This window comes from Mercenaria mercenaria, chromosome 9 (assembly GCF_021730395.1).
Source record: "Mercenaria mercenaria strain notata chromosome 9, MADL_Memer_1, whole genome shotgun sequence".
Lineage (NCBI taxonomy): Eukaryota > Metazoa > Mollusca > Bivalvia > Venerida > Veneridae > Mercenaria > Mercenaria mercenaria.
The window spans coordinates 40,252,873-40,278,486 of record NC_069369.1 but is presented as its reverse complement, the minus strand read 5'-3'; the positions used below and the strand labels follow the sequence as shown (position 1 = coordinate 40,278,486).

Genomic DNA, 25,614 nt, shown 5'->3' with positions numbered 1-25,614 from the left:
ACGTAGGTAAGTCAGTCTAGTAGTTCAAGTCCGTAGAACGTAGGGCAAGTCAGTACAGTAGTTCAAGTCCGTAGAATGTCGTGTAAATCAGTCTAGTAGTTCAAGTCCGTAGAATGTAGGGTAAGTCAGTCTAGTAGTTCAAGTCCGTAGAACGGCGTGTAAGTCAGTCTAGTAGTGCAAGTCAGTAGAACATAGGGTAAGTCAGTCTAGTAGTTCAAGTCCGTAGAACGTCGTGTAAGTCAGTTTAGTAGTTCAAGTCAGTAGAACGTAGGTTAAGTCAGTCTAGTAGTTCAAGTCCGTAGAACGTAGGGTAAGTCTGTCTAGTAGTGCAAGTCCGTAGAACGTAGTGTAAGTCAGTCTAGTAGTAAAAGTCAGTAGAACTTAGTGTAAGTCAGTCTTATAGTTCAAGTCAGTAAAACGTAGTGTAAGTCAGTCTAGTAGTTCAAGTCAGTGGAACGTCGTATAAGTCAGTTTTGTAGTTAAAAACAGTACAACATAGTCTAAGTCAGTCTAGTAGTTCAAGTCAGTAGAACGTGGTATAAGTCAGTGTTGTAGTTCAAGTCAGTAGAACGTCGTGTCAGTCAGTCTACTGGTGCCGGTCAGTAGAACGTAGGGTAAGTCAGTCTAGTAGTTCAAGTCCGTAGAACGTCGTGTAAGTCAGTCTAGTAGTTCAAGTCAGTAGAACGTAGGGTAAGTTAGTCTAGTAGTTCAAGTCCGTGGAACGTCGTGTAAATCAGTCTAGTAGTTGAAGTCAGTAGAACGTAGGGTAAGTTAGTCTAGTGGTCCTGGACAGTAGAACGTAGTGTAAGTCAGTCTAGTAGGTCAAGTCAGTAGAACGTAGGGTAAGTCAGTCTAGTAGTTCAAGGCCGTAGAACGTCGTGTTAATCAGTCTGGTAGTGCAAGCCAGTAGAACTTAGGGTAAGTCAGTCTAGTAGATCAAGTCCGTAGAACGTCGTGTACGTCTGTCTAGTAGTTCAAGTCCGTAGAACGAAGTGTAAATCAGTCCAGTAGTGCAAGTCAGTAGAACGTAGTGTAAGTCAGTCTAGTAGTGCAAGTCAGTAGAACGTAGTGTAAGTCAGTCAAGTAGTGCAAGTCAGTAGAACGTAGTGTAAGTCAGTCTAGTAGTGCAAGTCAGTAGAACGTAGGGTAAGTCAGTCTAGTAGTGCAAGTCAGTAGAACGTAGTGTAAGTCAGTCTAGTAGTTCAAGTCCGTAGAATGTAGGGTAAGTCAGTCTAGTAGTTCAAGTCCGTAGAACGTAGGGTAAATAAGTCTAGTAGTTCAAGACAGTAGAACGTAGTGTAAGTCAGTCAAGTAGTTCAAGACAGTAGAAAGTAGTGTAAGTCAGTCTAGTAGTTCAAGTCAGTAGAACGTAGGGTAGGTCAGTACAGTAGTTCAAGTCCGTAGAATGTCGTGTAAATCAGATTTGTAGTTAAAGTCAGTAGAACGTAGTATAAGTCAATCTAGTAGTGCAAGTCCGTACAACGTAGTATAAGTTAGTCTAGTAGTTCAAGTCAGTAGAACGTAGTATAAGTCAGTCTAGTAGTGCAAGTCCGTACAACGTAGTATAAGTCAGTCTAGTAGTTCAAGTCCGTAGAACGTAGGGTAAGTCAGTCTAGTAGTGCAAGTCAGTAGAACGTAGTATAAGTCAGTATAGTAGTTCAAGTCCGTAGAACGTAGGGTAAGTCAGTCTAGTAGTTCAAGTCCGTAGAACGAAGTGTAAGTCAGTCTAGTAGTTCAAGTCACTAGAACGTAGGGTAAGTCGTCAGTAGTTCAAGTCCTAGAATGTCGTGTCAATAGTCTTGTAGTTAAGTCAGTAGAACGTAGTATTAGTTAGTCTAGAAGTTCAGTCGCTGAAGTGTTAATCAGTCTAGTAGTCAAGTCAGTAAACGTAGTATAGTTAGCTAGTAGTTCAAGTCAGTAGAACGTAGTATAAGTCAGTCTAGTAGTGCAAGTCCGTACAACGAAGTATAAGTCAATCTGGTAGTTCAAATCCGTAGAACGTAGGGTAAGTCAGCCTAGTAGTTCAAGTCAGTAGAACGTAGTGTAAGTCAGTCTAGTAGTTCAAGTCAGTAGAACGTAGGGTAAGTCAGTACAGTAGTTCAAGTCCGTAGAATGTCGTGTAAATCAGTCTAGTAGTTCAAGTCAGTAGAACGTAGGGTAAGTTAGTCTAGAAGTTCAAGTCTGTAGAACGTCGTGTAAGTCAGTCTAGTAGTTCAAGTCCGTAGAACGTAGGGTAAGTCAGTCTAGTGGTGCCGGTCAGTAGAACGTAGTGTAAGTCAGTCTAGTGGTGCCGGTCAGTAGAACGTAGTGTAATTCAGTCTAGTAGTTCAAGTCCGTAGAACGTCGTGTAAGTCAGTCTAGTAGTTCAAGTCAGTAGAACGTTGGGTAAGTTCTACTAGTAGTTCAAGTCCAAAGAACGTCGTGTCTAGTAGTTCAAGTCCGTAGAACGTAGTGTTAGTCAGTCTAGTAGTGCAAGTCGTGTAGATCAGTCTAGTAGTTCAAGTCAGTAGAACGTAAGGTAAATTAGTCTAGTGGTGCTGGTCAATAGAATGAAGGGTAAGTCAGTCTAGTAGTTCAAGTCCGTAGAACGTCGTGTAAATCAGTCTAGTAGTTCAAGTCAGTAGAACATAGGGTAAGTTTGTCTAGTGGTGCCGGTCAGTAGAACGTAGTGTAAGTCAGTCTAGTAGTTCAAGTCAGTAGAACGTAGGGTAGGTCAGTCTAGTAGTTCAAGTCCGTTTAACGTCGTGTTAGTCAGTCTGGTAGTGCAAGTCAGTAGAACTTAGGGTAAGTCAGTCTAGTAGTTCAAGTCCGTAGAACGTCGTGTAAGTCAGTCTAGTAGTTCAAGTCAGTAGAACGTAGTGTAAATCAGTCTAGTTAGTTCAAGTCCGTAGAACGTAGTGTAGTCGGTCTAGTAGTTGTAGTCAGTTAGAAGTAGTGTAAGTCAGTTAGTAGTTCAATTCCCTAGAACGTAGTGTAAATATCAGTTAGTAGTTCAAGTCGTAGAACATAGGGTAAGTCAGTCTAGTAGTTCAAGTCCGTGGAACGTAGGGTTAATCAGTGTAGTAGTTCAAGACAGTAGAACGTCGTGTAAGTCAGTTTAGTAGTTCAAGTCAGTAGAACGTAGGGTAAGTCAGTCTAGTAGTTCAATTCCGTAGAACGTAGTGTAAATCAGTCTAGTAGTTCAAGTCCGTAGAACGTAGGGTAAGTCAGTCTAGTAGTTCAAGTCCGTGGAACGTAGGGCTAATCAGTCTAGTAGTTCAAGACAGAAGAACGTAGTGGAAGTCAGTCTGGTAGTGCAAGTCCGTAGAACGTAGTGTAAGTCATTCTTGTAGTTCAAGTCAGTAGAACGTTGTATAAGTCAGTCTAGTAGTTCAAGTCAGTAGAACGTAGTATAAGTCAGTCTAGTGGTGCAAGTCCGTACAACGTAGTATAAGTCCGTCTTGTAGTTCAAGTCAGTGGAACGTAGTATAAGTCAGGCTAGTATTTCAAGTCAGTAGAACGTAGTATAAGTCAGTCTTGTAGTTCAAGTCAGAAGAACGTAGTGTTAGTCAGTCTAGTAAATTCAAGTTAGTAGAACGTAGTATAAGTCAGTTTTGTAGTTCAAGTCAGTAGACCGTCGTGTAAGTCAGTCTAGTAGTTCCAGTCAGTAGAACGTAGTATTAGTCAGTCTTGTAGTTCAAGTCAGTAGAACGTAGTGTTAGTCAGTCTAGTAGTTCAAGTCAGTAGAATGTAGTATAAGTCAGTCTTGTAGTTCAAGTCAGTAGAACGTAGTGTAAGTCAGTCTAGGAGTTCAAGTCAGTAGGAAGTAGTATAGGTCATTCTTGTAGTTCAAGTCAGTAGAACGTCGTGTAAGTCAGTCTAGTGGTGCCGGTCAGTAGAACTTGGTGTAAGTCAGTCTAGTAGTTCAAGTCAGTTGAATGTCAGTCTAGTAGTGCCGATCAGTAGAGTTTAATGTAAGTTATTTTATCAGTGAAAGTAATGTGTTACGTAAATCTCTCGTGTATTGCAAGTGTAAGACAGTCTAGTAGTACAAATTTTATGTATGTCTGTCGAGAATTGCAAGTAAGTAAAGTCAGATTAAAATCAGTCTGTTAGTGTAAGACAGCAAATCTCGGTAAGTGGCCACAAAGGCCCCTATCTTGCTGAATGAAATAAAAGTTTCCGAAGTTATAAACAGTCTGCTTCAATTTTTAATCAACCACTTGCTCAACTTTTACCAACAATCACATTGAAATGCACATCAGAGGAATATGTCATACATGAAAAATAGTGCGTGCATGGTATGTGTAACGTCTTTAGCAGGAATTACAGTTGAATCTGCTGTAGCGGACACCTATATTTAGAAGCTGCAGGGATGTGTCTCTCCCTTGACTAGATGCTTAATGCAGGGTTGACTGTATTCACATTTATTTGGAGTCATCTTTGGTAATGGTCATTACCATCTGTCAAACTGATAACCTACCCAGGCTGGTTAACTCGTGCAAAAAAGATATAACTCTAAATTTTCATGTTCATAAAAGAGAAAGAAACACTTAAATGAACGAGTATCAATATGCACATTTGAATTTCACATAGATAAAAGGGTTCGAGTTGAGTTTTTGCATACTAATTGGCAAAATTGACTGTGCGAGTTGATCAGTCAGGTGCGAGTTGACTGAGCTTAAGGCATGAGTTGACCAGCTTCTTTTTAATCTTGGGAACTTATGTTGATTATAGGATAATAAAATAATAAAACTGTTATATCATATTAACAATCATGATTTTCCCGTAAACCCTCGTTACGAAAATTTTCTGTTTTCCAAATACAACAAAAAATGAGACCAGGACTCTTTACTGGCCTGAAATTTTAGTTTGTCCTGTAGAACTTATATTTTTAGAATTTAATCAAGTAAAAGTGTTCAGTCCCAGAACTATCTTTAAAGGCACTGGCATCCAGATCGTAAGACTACAACCAAAAGAAAAGAAAGAGAGGTTATTTTAAAAGAAACGTACAATGCTTATTTGGTCAAATTCTCAGTGTATTTAAGAGTATTTGCACCCCCTCCCCCCCCCCCCCCCCCCCCCCCCCCCCCCACCACCAAAAAAAAAGACGAAATCAATAACAACAAACGCGACATTTGAAGACATTATGTTGAACGCTGTAGATTATTCTAATGTATGATTCAGCCAATATATAATAGCGTTTGATAAATTTTTCGTCCGGGATATCATTCTTTTCATTTTAAAAGCATCTGTAAGGCCTATCATTTTCATATTTCTCATTAATTGCGAGGAAACATTCGTGTTTTTTATTATTACTATTTTTTTTTTTTTTTTGCAATTAAAGCTTATGCAGTGCAAATAAGATTTCTTGAAGTTAAATTAATTTATTATAAAAGAGACGGAGACAGTATTTTTTCGTATCACCTATGTTATAGATAAAGTTTATGAAGTGAATTCTTCGTGAAAAAAGAAACCGATATGGAGGGAAACGGAGCGTAGCGGAGTGACCGACCGAGGTTTCTTTTTCTTGAAGAATTCTCTTCATGGACTCTATCTGACATAGTGTGAAATCTGCGTTTGACCAACCAGAATTGCAGAGTCAGTCGTGTCGGATTCTCCGCCTACCTTTGACTAACAAAGATGTGTCGGCTTCCCTTGAAATACAATGAAGGGGCGGTCATTGGAACGCATGCGCATTCAGTCGACGCTCTTCAGCGTGTAGAGCTGATCTTTGAAAATTGCCACAGTCACATTGGTCTTAAGGAATAAGGAGCCACATTTTCTTTTGAAAAATCACTCGCTCTGATTGGTCAAAAATGTAGGTTGCACACTATCTTTCGTTGAAATGCATTTTCTGGTCATTTGCTTTCCTGGCATCATGGAAAAAGAAGCCTCTCAGAACAAAAGTATGCAGCAGTATGGAACTAGGAAGTTGGACTGTCTTAGGTGGAACATTTACATCTGATACAAAATGAAGACAAGACCGATTTACTTTCGGGACAAATACTCCGGAAGCTTCCAGAGTGACTTTTGTTAATTGTTTATTGTTTCATCACCGTGTCATTATACTTTGTACATTTTATATTCAGTTAGAAAGAGAGATATTTATCAAAACAAGAAAAGATACAATGATAGTTAGTAGCATCATTACAACCTAATCATCAAACAAAGCTAATGGTGGGGTTTAAAGAACATTAAGCGATAGTTTGTGTGATAAATACATTCCATCAGTCATACAGCAGCATTTTTTTTAAAAATTTAGTTGAAGTAATACCAAGGACATTATATTTGGAAGACGTGTTTCATAAAACTGTTTTAAGCATTATATACATGTAATTACGAAAGTCTTCTGATTAGAAATTCTCTAGTAGATGAGGCATTTTAATCATGTCTGGGTATATAGAGAGTAAAAAGTACAGGTACTTTGTATTTGACAATTTCAACATATATTGATGAAATCATTTTGCAGTCTGAAGAAGCACTGAAGTACTTTGAGATCGTCGATGGTAATAAGCTGGCGATTAAGAGTGATGTTAACATGAGTAATTTAGATTACGAAGGGGAAAAGAATTTTAGAGAGGTTGGAATAACACTACTGTAAGTTTTTGCATATCATTTAGTTATCTTATATCATGCATAAACAGACTTGCTGTTCTTATAGACTTAGTTTACGTACGCTTATTTCCGTATGATGATAACTTTGCTGGACTTGACTACCTGGTAGGTCTACAACTTAAAATGACAAATTCCTTATAATACTTGAAAGTAGTATTTAATGAGTGACAGTTTTGCAATAAAATGGCTAGCATGTTTTATATATGTCTCAAGTGATTACGGAAAAATATATGTCTCAAGTGATTACGAAAAATCTACATGTATCAGTTGCATGCAGATCCATGTTGAGGATTAAATGGTACAACATTACATTGAGGACATGGCCTTTGTTTGTTTGTTTGTAGTTGCCACTGTTAACTCATACGAGTGATTCCTCTAGAAGACTGTTAGTAATGATTATACTAGAATAGTAAAAAATACAAAAACAGAAATGTTCGGAACCTTTCCTGGTCCTTACCGTGCCCCACTCAAAAATAAGTCTTTTCAGTTGTGCAAGGAAAGTCTCCAACTCACGACCTCTGGTTTCGTAGTCAGACAGTGTTCGCACTTGCGATCTTACCTTGGTTTGATTAATCATGAAACTCAGTCTTCCGAACAGTCACTTCGACATCGTGAGACTCAGTCGTCCGAACAGTTGCAGTGACATCGTAAGATCCAGTCGTCCAAACAGTGGCAGCTACAGCATGAGACCCAGTTACCAAACAATGACAGCGACAAACTGAGACCCATTTGTCCGAACAGTCGCAGCGACATCGTGAGACCACGTCGTCCAAACAGTCAAGGTGACATCGTGAGACTCAGTCGTCCAGCGACATCGTGAGGACAAACCGTCCGAACAGTCGCAGCAACATTGTGAGACCCAGTCGTCCGAACAGTCACAGCGGCATCGTGAGACCAAGTCCGAACAGTTGCAGCGACATCGTGAGACCCGGTCGTCCGAACAGTCGCAGCAACATTGTGAATCCCAGTCGTCCGAACAGTCGCAGCGACATTGTGAGACTCAGTCGTCCGAACAGTCGCAGCGACATCGTGAGACCCAGTCGTCCAAACAGTTTCAGCGACATCTTGAGACCCAGTCGTCCAAACAGTGGCAGCAACATCGTGAGACCCGGTTGTCCAAACAGTGACAGCGACATCGTGAGACACAGTCCTCTGAACAGTCGCAGCAACATTGTGAGACCCAGTCGTCCGAACAGTTGCAGCGACATCGTGAGACCAAGTCGTCCGAACAGACGCAGCAACATTATGAGTGAGTGAGTGAGTGAGTTGGGTTTTACGGTGAATCGACACAAAATGGTCATAAATATCACAGAGGCGACATTGTGAGATCAAGTCGTCAGAACAGTTGCAGCGACATCGTGAGACCCAGTCGTCCGAACAGTTGCAACGACATTGTGATGTCGCTGCGTCTGTTTGAATGACTGGGTCTCACGAAATCGAAGTGACTGTTCGGAAGACTAAGTTTCATGACTTATCAAGTCAAAGTAAGACCACAAGTGCGAACACTGTCTGACTACGAAACTAGAGGTCGTGAGTTGTAGACTTTCCTTCCCGAACTAAAAGACCCAGTTGTCCAAACAGTCGTGAGACCCAGTCGTACAAACAGTCGCAGCGATATCGTGAGACCCAGTTGTCCAAACTGATGCAGTGTCATTGTGAGACCCAGCCGTCCGAACAGTCACAGCGATATCGTGAGACCAAGTCTTCCGAACAGTCGCAGCGACATCGTGAGACACAGTCGTCTGAACAGACGCAGCGACATTATGAGTGAGTGAGTGAGTTGGGTTTTACGGCGAATCGACACAAAATGGTCATATATCGCCGTGGCGACATTGTGAGACCAAGTCGTCAGAACAGTTGCAGCGACATTGTGAGACCCAGTCGTCCGAACAGTCACAGCGACATCGTGAGACCAAGTCTGAACAGTTGCAGCGACATCGTGAGACCCAGTCGTCCAGCGACATCGTGAGAACAAACCGTCCGAACAGTCGCAGCAACATTGTGAGACCCAGTCGGTCGAACAGTCACAGCGACATCGTGAGACCCGGTCGTCCGAACAGTCGCAGCAACATTGTGAATCCCAGTCGTCCGAACAGTCGCAGCGACATTGTGAGACTCAGTCGTCCGAACAGTCGCAGCGACATCGTGAGACCCAGTCGTCCAAACAGTTTCAGCGACAACTTGAGACCCAGTCGTCAAAACAGTGGCAGCAACATCGTGAGACCCGGTTGTCCAAACAGTGACAGCGACATCGTGAGACACAGTCCTCTGAACAGTCGCAGCAACATTGTGAGACCCAGTCGTCCGAACAGTTGCAGCGACATCGTGAGACCAAGTGTCCGAACAGACGCAGCAACATTATGAGTGAGAGTGAGTGAGTGAGTTGGTTTACGGTGAATCGACACAAAATGGTCAAAAATATCACAGAGGCGACATTGTGAGATCAAGTGTCAGAACAGTTGCAGCGACATCGTGAGACCCAGTCGTCCGAACAGTTGCAACGACATTGTGATGTCGCTGCGTCTGTTTGAATGACTGGGTCTCACGAAATCGAAGTGACTGTCGGAAGACTAAGTTTCATGACTTATCAAGTCAAAGTAAGACCACAAGTGCGAACACGTCTGACTACGAAACTAGAGAGTCGTGAGTTGTAGACTTCTCCCGAACTAAAAGACCCAGTTGTCCAAACAGTCGTGAGACCCAGTCGTACAAACAGTCGCAGCGATATCGTGAGACCCAGTGTCAAACTGATGCAGTGTCATTGTGAGACCCAGCCGTCCGAACAGTCACAGCGATATCGTGAGGCCAAGTCTTCCGAACAGTCGCAGCGACATCGTGAGACCCAGTCGTCCGAACAGACGCAGCGACATTATGAGTGAGTGAGTGAGTTGGGTTTTACGGCGAATCGACACAAAATGGTCATATATCGCCGTGGCGACATTGTGAGACCAAGTCGTCAGAACAGTTGCAGCGACATTGTGAGACCCAGTCGTCCGAACAGTTGTAACGACATCGTGAGACCCAGTCGTCCGAACAGTTGCAACGACATTGTGATGTCGCTGCGTCTGTTTGCATGACTGGGTCTCACGATGTCGAAGTGACTGTTCGGAAGACGTTGTGACATTGTGAAACCCAGTCGTCCGAACAGTCGCAGCGACATTGTGAGACCAAGTCGTCCGAACAGTCGCAGCGATATCGTGAGACCCAGTCGTCCGAACGGTCACAGCGATATCGTGAGACCCAGTCGTCCGAACAGAAGCAGCTACATTATGAGTGAGTGAGTGAGTCAGTTGGGTTTTGCGGCAATTCGAATCAAAATGATCATATATCGCCGAGGCGATATTGTAAGACCCAGTCGTCCGAACAGTCACAGCGACATCGTGAGACCCAGTCCGAAAAGTCACAGCGACATCCTGAGACTCAGTCATCCGAACAGTCTCAGCGACATCGTGAGATCCAGCCGTCCAAACAATTTCAGTGACATCTTGAGACCCAGTTGTCCAAACAGTCGCAGCGATATCGTGAGACCCAGTCGTTCAAACAGCCGCAGCGACATCGTGAGACTCAGTCGTCCGAACATTCGCAGCGACATCTGGAGACCCAGTCGTCCGATTAATCGCAGCGACATCGTAAGACCCAGTCGTCCGAACATTCGCAACTACATCGTGAGACCAAGTCGTCCGAACAGTCGAAGCGACATTGTGAGACCCAGTCGTCCGAACATTCGCAGCGACATCGTGAGACCCAGTCGTCCGATCAATCGCAGCGACATAGTGAGACCCAGTCGTCCGAACATTCGCAAGGACATCGTGAGACCAAGTCGTCCGAACAGTCGCATTGACATTGTGAGACCCAGTCGTCCAAACAGTCGCAGCGACAATATGAGACTCAGTTGTCCGAACAGTCGCAGCAGTATTGTGAGACCCAGTTGTCTGAACAGTCGCAGCGACATCGTGAGACCCGGTCAAAACAGTCGCAGCGACATCGTGAGACTCAGTCGTCCTAACAGACGCAGCGACATCGTGAGACCCGGTCGTCCGGACAGATGCAGTGACATCGTGAGACCCAGTCGTCCGAACATTCGCACCGACATCGTGAGACCCATTTGTCCGAACAGTCGCAACGATAACATGAGACCTAGTCCGAACAGTCGCAGCGACAACGTATGGCCAAGTTCTCCGAACAGTCGCAGCGACATTGTGAGACCCAGTCATCCGAACAGCCGCAGCGACATCGTGAGACTCAGTCGTCGGAACGGTCGCTGCGACCTCGTGAGTCCCAGTCGTCTAAACAGTTTCAGCGACATCGTGAGATCGAATCGTCCGAACAGTCGCAACGACATCGTGAGACCCAGTCGTCTGAACAGTCGCAGCGACATCGTGAGACCCAGTCGTCCAAACAATTTCAGTGACATCTTGAGACCCAGTTGTCCAAACAGTCGTAGCGATATCGTGAGACCCAGTCATCCGAACAGTCTCAGCGACATCGTGAGATCCAGTCGTCCAAACAATTTCAGTGACATCTTGAGACCCCCAGTTGTCCAAACAGTCGCAGCGATATCGTGAGACCCAGCCAGAGCAGTCGCAGCGATATCGTGAGACCCAGTCGTTCAAACAGCCGCAGCGACATCGTGAGACCCAGTCGTCCGAACATTCGCAGCGACATGTTGAGACCCAGTCGTCCGATCCAGATCGGCAGCAGCGACAATCGTGAGGACCCAGTTGACTCCGAACATTCGCACGACATCGTGAGACCCAGTCGTCCGATCAATCGCAGCGACATCGTGAGACCCAGTTGTCCGAACATTCGCAACGACATCGTGAGACCCAGTCGTCCGAACAGTCGCAGCGACATTGTGAGACCCAGTCGTCCTCGAACAGTCGCAGCGACAATATGAGACCCAGTTGTCCGAACAGTCGCAGCAATATTGTGAGACCCAGTTGTCCGAACAGTCGCAGCGACATCGTGAGACCCAGTCGTCCTAACAGACGCAGCGACATCGTGAGATCCGGTCGTCCGGACAGATGCAGTGACATCGTGAGACCCAGTCGTCCGAACATTCGCACCGACATCATGAGACCCACTTGGCCGAACAGTCGCAACGACAACGTGAGACCTAGTCCGAATAGTCGCAGCGACAACGTATGGCCAAGTTCTCCGAACAGTCTCAGCGACATTATGAGACCCAGTCATCCGAACAGCTGCAGCGACATCGTGAGACTCTGTCGTCGGAACGGGCGCTGCGACCTCGTGAGTCCCAATCGTCTAAACAGTTTTAGCGACATTGTGAGATCAAATCGTCCGAACAGTCGCAACGACATCGTGAGACCCAGTCGTCTGAACAGTCGCAGCGACATCGTGAGACCCAGTCGTCCAAACAATTTCAGTGACATCTTGAGACCCAGTTGTCCAAACAGTTGTAGCGATATCGTGAGACCCAGTCATCCGAACAGTCTCAGGGACATCGTGAGATCCAGTCGCCCATACAATTTCAGTGTCATCTTGAGACCCAGTTGTCCAATCAGTCGCAGCGATATCGTGAGACCCAGTCGTTCAAACAGCCGCAGCGACATCGTGAGACTCAGTCGTCCGATCATTCGCAGCGACATCTTGAGACCCAGTCGTCCGATCAATCGCAGCGACATCGTGAGACCAGTCGTCCGAACATTCGCAACGACATCGTGAGACCAAGTCGTCCGAACAGTCGCAGCGACATCGTGAGACCCAGTCGTCCAAACAGTCGCAGCGACAACATGAGACCCAGTTGTTCGAACAGTCGCAGCAATATTGTGAGAGCCAGTTGTCCGAACAGTCGCAGCGACATCGTGAGACCCAGCCAGAGCAGTCGCAGCGATATCGTGAGACCCAGTCGTTCAAACAGCCGCAGCGACATCGTGAGACCCAGTCGTCTGAACATTCGCAGCGACATCTTGAGACCCAGTCGTCCGATCAATCGCAGCGACATCGTGAGACCCAGTCGTCCGAACATTCGCAACGACATCGTGAGACCAAGTCGTCCGAACAGTCGCAGCGACATTGTGAGACCCAGTCGTCCAAACAGTCGCAGCGACAATATGAGACCCAGTTGTCCGAACAGTCGCAGCAATATTGTGAGACCCAGTTGTCCGAACAGTCGCAGCGACATCGTGAGACCCAGTCAGAGCAGTCGCAGCGACATCGTGAGACTCAGTCGTCCTAACAGACGCAGCGACATCGTGAGACCAGGTCATCCGGACAGATGCAAAGACATCGTGAGACCCAGTCGTCCGAACATTCGTACCGACATCGTGAGACCCACTTGTCCGAACAGTCGCAACGACATCGTGAGACCTAGTCCGAACAGTCGCAGCGACAACGTATGGCCAAGTTATCCGAACAGTCGCAGCGACATTGTGAGACCCAGTCATCCGAACAGCCGCAGCGACATCGTGAGACTCAGTCGTCGGAACGGTCGCTGCGACCTCGTGAGTCCCAGTCATCTAAACAGTTTCAGCGACATTGTGAGATCAAATCGTGAGACCCGTCGTCTGAACAGTCGCAACGACATTATGAGACCTAGTCGTCAGAACATTTGCAGCGACATCATGAGACCAAGTCCGAACAGTCGCAGTGGCTTCGTGATACCCAGTCATCCGAGCAGTCGCAGCGACATCGTGAGACCCAGTCGTCTGAACACTGGCAGTGACATTGTGAAGCCCAGGCGTCCGAACAGTCTCAGGGGCGTTGTGAAGCCCAGGCATCCGACTAATTGCAGTGACATCGTGAGACCCAGTCGTCCGAACTGTCACAGTGGCCTCGTGATACCCAGTCGTCCGAAAAGCCGCACCGACATCGTGAGACCCACTCGTCTGAACACTCGCAGTGATATCGTGAAGCCCAGGCGTCCGACTTGTCGCATCGACATCGTGAGACCCAGTCGTCCGAACAGTTGCAGCGAAATCGTGAGACCCAGTCGTCCGAACAGCCGCAGCGACATCGTGAGACCCAGTCGTCCGAACATTTGCAGCGACATCGTGAGACCCAGTCGTCCGAACAGTCGCAGCGACATCGTGAAGCCCAGGCGTCCGACAGTCGCAGCGACATCATGAGACCAAATCGTCCGAACATTTGCAGTGAGAGAAAGTTGTTATTCATAGCCAGTCAAAACAAATGTTACTGGTTCTAAACAATCGTAGTAAAGGTTGGGTGATCTTACAGCTATTCCCTTAAGTTCTTGCAACCAGGCGTTTGATTGTTATGCAAAAACTCGCGTGTGGGTTTGCTTTAGCATGGATTATCGTGAGACTTCTCAGCAGGGTTGTGCCTGACTCTTCGCATGACTAGTTACGACAAGTCCATGAACAGTCATTATCAGTCAAGACTAGTCATAACTCGTGTGACCAGTCCTTAAAAGGTCGGATATAGTCTTAGGTGATCGTACGACAAGTTCAGCCGTGCTGTCTGTCCGCATACCTATCTTACTGTATGAATGCATAGCACACATCGCAGAAAAATCCTATCACCAGACCATTACCATCCATGGTCTTTGAAATAAACATAGTATGTCACCTCGGTACAAAGAGTAACTGTCTGTGTTGACATATAGAAACTTTGGTCAATTTTTTGCCTTCATTACCATACGTAGAGAAAAACATTAAGCATTCCTTATATACAATATGGAGCTAGAACATTTAGTTTTCACATTGCTAAATCATGTTTTACTAGCTCTATCGAAGAGAAATGACTAAAAACTTGTGCACTCAAGGTTTTAAAAATGCATTATATGCTATTAGATAACGAATAAGGGTATTAATAGTTAAGAGATAATTTTCCTGATACTTCTACCTACACAAGGCCTGATTGTAGTATTCTGATACGTTTTATTCGGATATACAGATTTTCGGTTGTTTGGATGGAATATCGAATATTAAATATTTTGTTGCACCATTGAAAGATAAATTAATTGACTAGTATTTCCAACGATTAAAGTTAATAACGCTAACGTTGGTGACGTTGGTGTAATTTGAAACGTCCACGCGGTAGTGGCAAATTTGGAATCCTAGTTCTTTTATTGGTGACTGTGCCAAACAATGTTCTAGTGTTTTATTTTGCTGCGTTACAGCGTTTCAGTAAAACAAGAGAATTGCATACTTTGTACGAAGATAAACGCCAATAATAATTTTAAAACGTCGGGAAGAAAACTATTCAAAGGCTTGTAAAGTAGACTTTCTGTCTACGAATAGGTAAATTGTCCAGATTTATGTAAGACCTACTGGACTTGATGCTGTGGTCTTGTTCAGTATTGCACCCAACATTTGTGTTAAGTTTAATAAACCAAGTACCTGTATTAGTTTTGGATATAGTAATTTCCGTGCAAAACTTTAACTTTCCAAGTCCATTACCTGAAAGATTAGTGTGAAGTTTTGATGGTTAAAACATAGTATTGTACTCTTTGCAAATCTTCTCTAGGTTAAAAGGCGCATAGCTCTGAAATACTGAAGACAGAGTTACGCATCTTTTGAAGTTTTGTTTGAAAAGCTTAAGTAATGGAGAATGCATTGGACTTAATAAAAAGTTTAACTTAAAGTTCTAACACAAAAAGGGGCATAATTATGTAAATATTGTATTTAGATTAAGTAATTTTAATTATTTCTTTTAATAGTCCAGCTAAAATGCCTTTTATGGATGAGGTATTTTTATGTCCTCGAGTGTATACATGACAAATCGTAACAGATTTGCGCGGAGACGAAACTGTTTAGCTTTGGAGTGAACTGAATCTATTTACCATATACTTCGTGGGGATTTTCTTGAATAAAGGTGACAACCCGTCCTTTTAGGATGTATCACATCTGCTCAGTGCTGAGGAGTCTTTGCTCAAGTTTCTGTTGATTCTTGCAATACTCAGTTGCAACAAATATCCTAAACAATAATGTAGTTCAATACAGAAACACATTGATACATTGCACTTGTCAGGATCATTGATTCATCAAGGCATATACATGTATGCACGGTTAGCACGCATTAATATAGACATGATAGAAGGCCAAATAAAAGCCATAACAAGACCATTATAAGGGTACAATATCCAGTCACATGGACCAATCAGCGAGGTTTAAATTTCGTGTCCAAATCAAGTAGGCACGACCTACTTACTGTTAATTTCAACTAACTGATCTTTTCATCCGTATAAGTATTTAAACAAAAAACTGACTTCATTCCACAACTCAAAATTTCAATCAAGAAATTATACTTTGTAAAAAATCATTGAATGTTTTTATTTTCAGAACAGGAAATTAGTGAAATGTATCTGTAATTAGCATACACCTATCAGTTCGTGTTTGCATTTCATATTGAAATATGCAACTTGAGCGACCTGTAGAGTTTCCACTTTTCCTATTTTAAAACTGTCACTTCAAAACATATAATCAAGCCTTTTTGTAATCATTTTAACACGACAAAACGCATTTGCATTTTCACGTTAAAAAGAACAATGTTGCAACTTAAACTGAAAAAAAAGAAATTCAGGTGCCGTATTATGGACGAAGAATTTTTAATTTTACGACTAAGGGAATACAAAAGGAAACGCATGAACTAGTTCTTGCTTATTATATTTATCTATTTATCGTATTACTGCATATAAAGGCACATATTCGGGTGTTGCCACTTAGCTAACTCCAGCAAGGGAATGCGTTTGTAGACACGCTTGTGGTTACTGTCTAACAACTGTCAAAGCCATTCTTTGTGAAAGTACATTTCTGTCATATATGCGGACAGAAAAATATGTATTCCAAATATCAAGATGTTGATGGCAAAAAAAACCAATGCTTTTTCATTGGCAGGGTGAGTGATGATGTATACGACCCGGTACCAATCGACTGTAAGATCATCAATGAAGATAGTAATGATAACCCACCCGTCTTTGCACCAGAGCCACCTTACACACAGACCATTAGAGAGTCACTGTCTGTGGGTATGTTAAAATAATTGTAGTAAACAAATTTTTCAATAGCTTTATTCAAGTTATGACTGAAGTATACGTATGAAGCGGTACGTATTTTTTATACAGAAGACGCCACGCTTTTAGGTCATGTTAAACGCCTAACTCTGTCGGTCTATTAGGTAAGTCTTATTAGGTAAATATTGTACAAGTAGGCTTTTCTTTCATTTTTTTGCGCAGTGGGAACTTTTAAATCAAATGTATTCTAGCTGAAATGTGAAAATGCTATGTAGTAATGAAACATACCAAAAATTGACAATGTGATTTATGTTTGAAATATTTAGACGCTAATGTTGACAGTGCGGCGATTAAAACATTTGAACCTGATAATGCACACGTTGTGATAAGTAAGCAATATATCGCTGTAGCGTTTGAGGCACAGTGTCTGCTCGCAGCGTGTGAAGACCGCTTTTGTCCTGAAGTCGACAATCTCTCGATTGTTTTCCTAGACTTGGAAACTAAGTTTGTAAGGATCTTTTGATTGGTTGAATCAAAAAGGTCAATGAAATACTGTTGTGTTTTCATGACAAGTGTTATTTTATGTAAACAACCCATCAACTTCAACGCAATTATTTCTAACACAAAGACGATAGTGTCGGTTTGCAGAGCACTATTGATGAAACATTGCTACTTTTTCTAGTAACACTGCACATCGACATAAGTTTGATTTATAGTCGACATTACTGTATTCTATAACTTTTATTATATCTAAAAAAAAAGAAAAGAGATACATAATAAAGATCAAAATATTAAATATAATTCCGCAATATTGAAAACTAGTTTTTTTGGCACTATAATACACGATTTGTTATTTTTTTGTCATTATCGGGCAAACCTTGGGAAAACAATTAAGACTTTCTGAAAACGAATTTTATGGATCCACCATATTATTTTTCAAATGTTGCTTCGCATTTTAATGAAAATATCATAACATCAATGAAATTTCATTTATACCTAGATTATGTAACTGGTGATGTAAAAAGACATTTGGATTCGTAAATCTAAACTTTTTTTCAACCAAACGCTTTGAATTCCAAATTTGTCTTAGATGTTTAATGACAACTAGTAATATGAATAATAATATCTGTCATGTGTTTATGAATCGGATAGAAATATTCGTCCCGAGGGCACCTGCGCATTGGGCGGTAATGAGGCTTGCCGAATTAGCTACAAGAAGAGGTTATTATGGAAGAAACAAGATGCAGATGCCAAATATCAGTCTGCGCAGAAATACATACATATGTCTCTGGCAAAGCATTTCAAAAATAAAAATCGGGTATTAACAGCACGTGAATTGCCTTGTTTGTTTCTCCCGTTAATACATGGGCGGATCCAGTGAAAAAAGTAGTTTTTATGCAAGAATGTAAATTCCTGATATTTTCTACGGGAAGTATTTTATACTATATTTTAGATCCGATATTATAATAGGGCTAGAAGTAATAATTTTGTAGTTGCATAAATTATTTCACTTTAATTGACAAACGTTCGTAATACGTCGCTATCTCGGTAAATTTACAAGTTTGATAGAACTACACATTTATTCTAGAAGCAATATGTTGTTTATTTAAGACAGAAGGGATTTGTGTCTATGATAAAAGTGAAATCTATTACCGTTTATAATCTGTTGTCACTAATTTTAGACCAGTCTGATTGTTATTGAAAGTTTTACATAAGTATTTTAGAAATTTACTATTTTTGGTCAGCAGGGTGTGATGTAGTATTAATGTTTGTCAGAGAAGCCATATTTTGTCATAACCAAAGGAGAGGAACCCATCCGAATCCCTACCATTATGTTCTTCGTTTTCTATAAGGATACAGGCTTCAGCTTTTTATACCCCCACAAAACGAATTTTGTGTGTGGTGGGGTGGGGGTTGGGGTTGTGGTTTCCGGATGATGGCTCATGAAAGCCTTGACTGATTTGAATAATTTTTTTGGTACACAGGTCAAGTTTGAATTTGGGGTCAATAGGTCAAAGGTCAAGGTCACAGTGACCCTGAACAGTTAAACGGTTTCCGGACGATAATTTGAGAACGCTGGGGCCTATGGTCATATATTTTGGGACACAGGTGTAACATCATGAAATACAGGTCAAGTTCGACTTTTGAGTCTGTAGATCAAAGGTCAAGATCACAGTGACTGGGAACAGTTAAATGGTTTCCGGATGATAACTTGAGAACACTTGGACCTAGGATCATAATTTTTGATACACAGATGTAACATCATGAAATACAGGTCACTTTCGACTTTGAGGTCTGTAGGTCAAAGGTCAAGGTCACAGTGACTCGGAACAGTTAAACGGTATTAAGATGATAACTTGAGAACGCTTGGGTCTAGGATCTTAAATATTTGTACACAGGTGAAACATGATTAAATACAGGTCGTGTTCGACTTTGAGGTTAGTAGGTCAAAGGTCAAGGTCACAATAACACGAAACAGTAAAACGGTTTCCGGATGCTATCTTGAGAATGTTTGGGCCTAGGATCATGAAAATTGATAGCGAGGTTTGTTATGACCAGCAGATAATCCCTTATGATTTTGAGGTCAGCAGGTCACAAGTCAAGGTCACAGTGACCCGGAACACTTCAACAACTTCACAACGCTTGGGACTAGGATCAGGAAATTTAATAGGGAGGTTGGTCATGACCAGCAGATGACCCATAATTATTTTGGGTTCCAAAGGTCAAAGGTCATTTAAAACTTTTCCGGACAATAACTTGAGAATGCTTGGGACGAGGATCATGTAATATAGGGAGGTTGATCATGACCAGCAGATGACCTCTGTTGATTTTGAGGTCAGTAGGTCAAAGGTCAAGCAAGTTCAGCTTTGACGTTGGCTTAGTTCTGTGACAAGGCCATATTGTGGGGGTATAATTCGTCACTCCTGTGACAACTCTAGTTGTTTTAATCCTAAAGTAAAATCTCATGCACAATTACAGGCGGTCTCTTCCGTCATAATCCGTGGGTTCCCTACTAGTATTAGATCTCAAGTGTTTTGTTTTTTTTTTGTATTGACTTCAGTATCAATTTGTTATCACATTTCATTTTGTGATGATATTATTCTACTATAACTTGGTAGTTTCTACAATCTGACTAAAGTACTCGATTTTCCTTAATGTACAAATATCAATTTTTCTGTATAACTTGAATGTTATTTTCATTTGAACCAATCAGACGACTTCTTTCAGCAAACGTTTTTCTTTACCTTCAAAATGGCGTTAATTGATGAAGTAATATGAAATAAGGCAAAGCAGTCTTCTTTAATTAAAAAAGGCAACTACCATTTTGGGAATGTTTTGTTTTGGCAGGGTTTTCGAAGAAAAATCCGGCTTGTAGATTAGGGCTGTTCGGGCGGATGGATGGGTGGGCGGAAGGCCGGGCGGATGGATGGAATAATGAGTCTCACGTTAACTTTTTTGTTCATTCATTTTTCCTCATCAACAACTTATTGTCAGGATACGAGTTATATGACCCAGGGAAGTGCCGACGCCTTAACCTTGAACAATGAAACGGGTCTAATCACTAAGGTGACTACGTAAACTAGCAGGTAGAATTTCATGAAATTTGAAATAAAGATGAACCAACATGCTGTGATGATGCCCGTCAAGTTTTTTTGGATTGGTCAATTTCCCTTGATTTAATGAAAATGCCCAAATATGTCAGTCTGCAGCCATCACTTAGTAATTACAAGGTAGAATTTCATAAAAACCTGAGAAATAAAACATGAATCAGCATAACGCGATGATGCCCGTCAATTTGTTTTTGGATTCAGTTTCCTTTAGAGTTATTGCCCTTTCATTGTTTAAAAATCCACAGATTTGTACATAACAAACAAACCAATTGGTAGAATTTTATTAAACATTTTTCATTCTTTTCAATGATCATTTGTTTATAAACATGTGAAGTTGTGTACCCACACCTGGTCACCACCTTACCTTGGTCACACCCCTTCCCCCTCCCACCACCCCCACCCCCACCAAAAAGTCATGCTCACCACCCCGATCATGCATCCCTCCCCACCCCCATTTTTTCATTTTTTTCCCCATCAATATTCATAATCAACATGTGAAGTTTTATACCCTCACCCGGTTACTCCCCCCCCCCTCCCCCAACACACACACCCTAAAAAAAGCATTCGTTTTCTGTTAGAATGATTTTGACAACTGAAATCATTTGCTTCTTAGTAACATCCTTAACTTTTTGCCGGGTATATTTTTTTGCCATTCCTCACCACAAACCCTTTCGGCGGGGGATACCAATTCATTGAATTTGCTTGTTCTATTTAGTGTTTGAACTAAATACCAGTAAAGATATTATGTAGTCACTTCATAACATTTTCTGTTTAACAGGTGGTTCAGTATTCCAAGCAGAAGCCACTGATAATGACGGCACCTCGCCGAACAACCAATTGTCATATAGTCTTGAAGGTAATTATTATTTTTTCGTCAACTTTTATCACCTAATAAAGTGATTGGATTTATAAGTACACATGCTTTACAAAATATATGCTACTTATCTTGTAATTTTGAAAAAAACAAACACTTTATTGCCCCTACATCCCCTTTTCCGAGTATCATTTCCCTTGAATCTTTCGGTATTTCTAACAAAACACAAGAATAACGTAAATGATTAATTTTGTATAAAACTGCTCAGATGTTTTTATGGGGGAAAGAAAAGACAAGTTCGTACAACCACCTTAAAGTTTTTAAATCTTTTTAAAAGAGCAATCATGTATAAAAAGTAGTAGCTTAAAACCCAGATAATACGAAATGAATTCGGTAAAAAACATAGTTTGCCGTACGTGACTGATATGATGACAAAATATTTACTACGGATTTTAGATAATATTCTCTCTTCAAAAAAGAATTGTAAACTTCTAGAAAAAAGCAACGCTAGACTGAACACTAGTATCTCTTCCATTCTTGAGTTAAAAAACACGGGGATCTGATGATCTGAAAGATACTAGTACCGCATGTTAATATCGTACAAAATTTTACAAGGCTCATTTAAAACAAATTTTCTGTTTTTGATTTTTAGGTGGTGATGGAAAGTTTTCGATAGACGCCGATGGTCTAATTACCCTGGCTGATGGCGCTGTGATAGCTGAAGGAGAGACTTATACATTAACTATTGCTGCAACTGACAACAACCCTGATGAACCACTTAGTGCTGAAGCTGTTCTTACAGTTACTGTTGAAGCTAAAGCAGGTAATCATTCAATTTAGATTTGCAAATATCAATAGTTGGAGCCCGTTTACAAACAGTTCAGACTGGCAAATATCACTAGTTGGAGCCCGAGTCCGTTTACAAGCAGTTCAGACTGGCAAATATCAATAGTTGGAGCCCGAGTCCGTTTACAAGCAGTTCAGACTGGCAAATATCAATAGTTGGAACAGGTAATCTTGAAATTGTGACAGGCAAATATCAATAGTTGGAACAGGTAATCTTGAAATTGTGACAGGCAAATGTTAATAGTTGGTGCAGACGATCAAATGATTCCGAATCTCAATACTCGGAACAGGTGATCAAGCAATTCTAATAGGCTAATCTAAATAATATTATCAGTAGTGAGAGCAGGTGACCTATCGATTCAGACAGACAAATATAAATAATTGAAACATGTAAATAAGCGATAAGTTTGACAAATTTCTATAGTTAAAGCAGGTAATCAAGCGTGTCAGAATTGCAATACCTATAGCGGTATATAATTTGAGTAAGTAATCAAGCGATTCAGATCCTAATAGTTTGATCAGGTAATCAAGCGGTCCTGATAGTTGGAGCATGTATTCATTATTGTATTGAGTAAATATCAATATCGTAGTTGGAACACGCGATCAAGCTATTCTTTTAATGCTATTTGAGCCGCAGTTTCTTTTATTTATGTATGATATGGAATTAGGAATATCGATAAAAAAGAATGATATCAGCTTTTTATGACACAGACTGGCCTTTTATTTATCCCCCCGCCAAAGGCGAAGGGGATATTAGAAATGCTCTCCGTCCGTCCGTCCGTCCGTCAGTGCGTCCGCAACAATCTTTGTCCGGGGCATAACTCCAAAAGTACTGGAGGGATTTTCTTCAAACTTCAAACACTGATAGAACACATTGGGAGGAAGTGCAGTGTGCAAGAATAATAACTCTACCTTGCCTATTTTTTGAGTTATTCGCCTTTATCATATTTTTTTAAAAAATTTTGTCCGGAGCATAACTCCAAAAGTACTAGAGGGATTTTCTTCAGACTTCATACACTGATAGAACACATTGGGAGGAAGTGCAGTGTGCAAGAACAATAACTCTACCTTGCCTATTTTTTTAGTTATTCCCCTTTATCATATTTTCTTAAAAAAAATTGTCCGGAGAATAACTCCAAAAGTACTGGAGGGATTTTCTTCAAACTTCATACACTGATAGAACACATTGGGAGGAAGTGCAGTGTGCAAGAACAAAAACTCTACCCTGCCTACTTTTTGAGTTATTCCCCTTTATCATATTTTCTTAAAAAAAATTGTCTGCAGCATATCTTTTTCATGCATGGAGGGATTTTGATATATCTTGGCACAAATGTTCACCACCACGAGATGGAGTGTCGTGCGCAAGAACCAGGTCCCTAGTTCTAAGGTCAAGGTCACACTTAGAGGTCAAAGGATACAAGAATGAAAACCTTGTCCGGAGCACTTCTTCTTCATGCATAGAGGGATTTTGATATAACTTGGCACAAATGTTCACCACCGCAAGACAGAGTGTCATGCGCAAGATCCAGGTCCCTAGGTCTAAGGTCAAGGTCACACTTAGAGGCCAAAGGTCAGATACAAGAATGACTTTGTCCGAAGCATTTCTTCTTCATGCATGGAGGGATTTTGATGTAACTTGGCACAATTATACACCATCATGAGACGAAGTGTCATGCGCAGTTCCCTTCTTAAGAATTACTTCCCTTTGTTGTTACTTTAAATAGCTTTTATTGTAACTTTTTCATTACTAGTCGTAGGGAAAAATCGAGACCAATTTTCAGTAGTACAACATGCATGCTACATCCAATTTTGAGGTGTATTTTGACCAATCTCTACCTAGTAAAGATTTTTGTGTGGACTTATTTTTTTTTTTTTTTTTTTTTTTAAGATTAATTTCCATTAGTTGTTACTATAAATAACTTACGTTGTAACATTTCTATAACTGACCACAGGGAAAAAACAAGACCACTTTTCTGTGGTACAACCTGGATGTTACTTTCCAATTTTAGGTGTATTTTAAGACATCTCTACCTGGTAAGGAGTTTTATTGTGGACTTAGAAAAACAAAAGACTTACAATGATTACTAAACAACCACAAAACTAAAATTCCATTTGCAAATACAGCTGCTAGAGTAAAGAAATTTGCTGTGACGGGCATATATTGTGACATTCTTGCACTCTTTTTCCCTGTTAGCTTTCCATTCCTTCTTTTTACAGTAGCCATATAGAAGAACATCATACAGCTATACTGTTCATGAAAATTAATAAAATTTAGCAGTAAACCACTTCACCACTGAATAATGCTTTCCTCCACATCTTTAAAACCCGTGATGTGGACCACAGCTAAACGGTTTTTCAAAGCTTCTCCCCCCAAAAAAATACTTTCAGACACTAACTTACCAGGAACTTTAGCCTTCAGTTATAATATGCCCGGCGGGGGGATTGGCCATGTCTAACATGGCTCTTGTTTAATATTTAAATTACATACACTAATACGCATGCGCATACTTGTCAGTAAAAAAATTTACTGAGTCATTACTAATTTTGAAAAAAAAAAATCTAGGTTGAAGGCTACATTGTTGCTGCATCAAATGATGTCATATACTTCATACAATGTACTAGCAAAATAAGATATATATATACCGGCTAGATTCTTTATCAATTTTCAGCAGGCAAAAGTATCACATTCAAGCGAGTGAAATTAGCTATAACTGTCTAATGCCTTTAGATTTTGGGCTAACGAAAAGGCGACAAAATAAGCAATGTGACAAAATGACCTCCAAGGAAAATACAACAATTTTCATCATATTTCTCTCCATCTATGGTATATAGAGAAACAATACCAAGTTATTGTGATATTGTTTTAAGTGTGCTTAAAAAAGTGGCCAAGTGGATTCCTATAACTTTTAGAATAATGTCTATAATGTAAAGTAAAATTCAACAAAATACTTATATAATATTAAGTAAAATGTTTAGAATAACTTTATTTTTTGTTATAAAAGACAGACCTAGCTATAGCAATAGTTCATTTGGAACTATAACCAGCTTTAGAGTTAAACTCTTGCTTGGATTGCTCATATAAGAGTTATTAAGAATATGATTTACTTAATTTTACCGCGGCTATAATAGTTCAACTGGATACAAATTAAGAGAAGAAACATGCAGGTGCTTTACTGATTTCATCTACATTCATATCTGTGTTTCAGCTCCACAATTTGTATTTCCTGATCCTGATGACGTAGATGAATGTAAGATCTATATATGTGAGTCTGCGCAAGCCGATGAAGTCTTTTTAACGTTTGCTGCGACAGACGAAGATACAGATGATGAAACTTTGACATACAACATTGATCAGTCGGTAAGTTTTCAGCGAAATATTATCGTATCATTTCAAAATTATTGTATAACATTGGTGAGACGACAAAATGTATAATAACTGTTACAGTAAAAGCAATTATCTTTCATCGGTAATGATGCAATTGAAATAAAACGTTACGAATTAATGTTACAGCAGGCATACATAGCTTGGACAATGTCATTAAACATTGATGTAAGAATAAACTATAACAGTAAAAACAAAGTTGAATAGTTGCCAGACAACACTGATGCATCGCTGGGCTAAAACAGTGAAAACGCAGTTTTTTCTTTATTCTACAACACCTATGCATCGTTGCGCTAAAACAGTAAAACGCAGTTATTTCTTTGCTCTGCAACACCTATGCATCGAACGTTGCGCTAAAACAGAAAAAAACGCAGTTTTTTCTTTGTTCTACAACATCTTTGCATCGTTACGCTAAAACAGTAAAAACGAA

General features: G+C 41.0%; 1 protein-coding gene across 3 annotated transcripts in view; it reads left to right on the top strand.

The window, feature by feature from the left end:
• LOC123546912 (DE-cadherin-like) overlaps positions 1-25,614 on the top strand; it is a 230,305-nt gene that overhangs the window by 63,862 nt on the left and 140,829 nt on the right. For all 3 annotated transcript variants that reach the window (XM_053551287.1, XM_045333559.2, XM_053551288.1), the window contains exons 9-13: positions 6,452-6,579; positions 16,416-16,546; positions 20,921-20,998; positions 21,609-21,779; positions 25,009-25,160. In XM_053551287.1, coding sequence (XP_053407262.1) covers positions 6,452-6,579; positions 16,416-16,546; positions 20,921-20,998; positions 21,609-21,779; positions 25,009-25,160 — 660 coding nt within the window. The remainder of the gene's footprint in view (positions 1-6,451; positions 6,580-16,415; positions 16,547-20,920; positions 20,999-21,608; positions 21,780-25,008; positions 25,161-25,614) is intronic.